At 54.9% G+C, this 2,503-nt stretch overlaps 1 protein-coding gene across 1 annotated transcript; it reads right to left on the bottom strand.

Annotated features, from left to right (window-relative positions):
* Positions 1-514: 514 nt before the first annotated feature.
* On the bottom strand, positions 515-2,193 carry LOC118848764 (zyxin-like). The gene is given in 3 exon segments (XM_036757780.1): positions 515-1,336; positions 1,338-1,977; positions 1,979-2,193. Coding segments are annotated over 3 exon segments (1,677 nt in total).
* Positions 2,194-2,503: the final 310 nt, after the last annotated feature.

Here is a 2,503-nt window from a genome sequence, read left to right on the forward strand (position 1 = left end):
GGGTGAATACTTTGTTTGTAATTGTGGCCAGAGTCCCACAACTTGTGGTCCAAAGAAGATGCTACCAGTCCAGCCTCTGAGATAGAGCCTCTCCTCAAGACCCTCAGCAGAGTACAAAGGTTTCTGGGAGTGAGCCAGCCAACAGCTTCAGTGTAGGAGCAAAAGCAATAACGCTGCTCAAGTTGTCAAGCTCCCCAAAGAGGAAAGGGATAGAGAAGAGGGTACAAGAGGATGCTGTGAAGCCTGGAAGATGAGAGGCAGGTGGTCCTTGTACCCGGTGGGAAAAGGGATATTGAAAAGGAAGGGATTGGTCTCAGGTTCCGCTGCTCTCCATCATCTCCCTGCCCTGCTACAACTTAAGAGGGACTAGCATTAAGACTAGCTACAAATTTTCTTGTGGCTCAGGGTGGGGATTGAGGATGAACTGAGTGAAGGAAGATTTGATCTGAAAGCAGGTAGTTCTCTCATCTGGAGTCAATCCTGGTTCTTCAAGATTATGGAAACGAGTTCATCCTCATGTCTGGGCTCGGGTTGTGTGGCAGTGATGACACAATATATGTCCATCCAGAGGAAAACAACCATTCTCATCAGCCTCAATAGACAAGGGTTTCCCACAGTCCTCACACTTGTAACATTTCATGTGGAAGTTTTTGTCAAGAGCTGCCACTCGTACAGTCTCATCTTGGCCAGGTTCAGGCATGATGGGTTCAGCACAGACAGAGCAGCGTGGGGCATACTGCCTGTGATAATCAGGGACATAGTGGGGCCGGTTAGTTTGGTCCACGATGAAGGAGCGCCCTTCCAGAGGGCAGGCACAGACCACACAGGTAAAGCACTGGGGATCGAAAGCCCGGCCTGTGGCTCTCAGCATCCGCTCAGTGATAGGCTGTCCGCATGTGCTACACTTCTCCAGGGTATCCTCATAGTACTGCTCACAGTAAGGTGCCCCTTCAAGGATATAGAACTGCTGCCCCTGCAGCTGCCGCTCACACTGGTGGCATGTGAAACACGTGACGTGGAAAAGACTCCCTAGTGCACGGACCGCAGTCTGGGAACGTACCAGGGCCTGGTGGCCCTGACCACAGTATTCATTGGTGGGGAGCTTGTTATTGTATGGCTGCTCCATGTCCCTCATTAGCTGCTGTGTCAATTCTTCCAGCTCTTCTACCTCCCAAAGAGTCAGAGGTCCTGGGGCCCCAGGAGGGTGCACCTGGTCCTGGGCAGGAGGGGGGACTGGACGTTGTTTCTGCTGAACACAGGTCTTCTCTATTTGTTGAGCATAGATGAAGCTGGGAGGCTGGGGCTGTTGAGGGGATCCTGTAGCAGTGGGGGGGTAAAGGACCCCCCTTCTCATGAGGGGGACCCCCAGGTGCTGGAGGGCTAAACTTAGGGGTCCCAGGAGGGAATTTGGAAGCCACAGCATTAACCTTGGGGGTAGGAGTGGGGGCTGAGGTTAAGACTGGGGCTGGAGGTCGAACTACAGAAATAGCTGCAGCTGGGGCTGAAGCCAGAGGAGGAGCTGGAGCTGGAGGACCTGGAGGCTGTGTGCTTAAGGTCTTAGATACAGATACAGAGTGGGACTGAGGAGGACTAGTAGGAGCCAACCAAGGAGGAAGAGGTGCTGTGCTGGAAGCTGCAGATGGGACAGTTGGCTTGGGAGGGAATTGGGGGGCAGCTGGGGGAGGCACAGATCCAGATGAAACCCTGGGCTTGAAGGGATCGTTCCGGGCTATGTCATCTAACAGGGAGGACAGAGATTCCATCTCCAGGTCAACGCTGCTCACCTCTCCTCTGGACTGATGGGTTGGTGCTGGAGGTTCAACTCCCACTTCTTCCAGAGGAGGTGGAGGGGAAGGGAATATCTCTTCTTCTGGAGCAGGGGGGAATGGTTCCTCAAACGGGGGAGGGGGTGGTGGGAAGGGTCCTCCCAGAGAAGCCTCTCCATTGTCCCCAGGTAGCAATGAAGGTGGTGGCGGGGGGGAAATCTTCCGGGGGTGGGGGAGGAATCTCTCCCACCTTGCCCATCTGCGCCCTCTGGGCCCTGGGCCCTGAAGGGTTCTCCGTAGCCCCGGCACGGAAAGGGTTCACTTTGGGTTTGGGGGCCACGACCGGGGCAAACTTCTTCTGCGGGGCATAGAGGGCGGGCGCCGAGACAGAGACGGAGATCACGGGTGGGGGGCGGGGGGCTGCCATGCGGAGGCCAGGCGCGGAGCTCTTCCAGTCTACTCGGCCAGTCCGAATGGATAGTCGTCACTGCCGCGTCCAATCCAGCTGTGACTCCGTGCGGCCTGGTGTCCCGAGCTGCTTCTTGCTGGGGGGGGTAGGGGGACGGGCGAAATAGTGAATTCTTAACCCAGAATCTGGATTCTTTGGAATTAACAAAGAGTAGATTGCTCTAGTCATTGACTGCTGTGTCTTGTGTACCTAACCTATTCCACTGATCCACCACCTAGCCAGTTTCTTAGCCAGTACCAAGTAGGTTTGATGAACGCTGTTTTATAAA

Source organism: Trichosurus vulpecula, chromosome 4 (assembly GCF_011100635.1).
Source record: "Trichosurus vulpecula isolate mTriVul1 chromosome 4, mTriVul1.pri, whole genome shotgun sequence".
NCBI lineage: Eukaryota > Metazoa > Chordata > Mammalia > Diprotodontia > Phalangeridae > Trichosurus > Trichosurus vulpecula.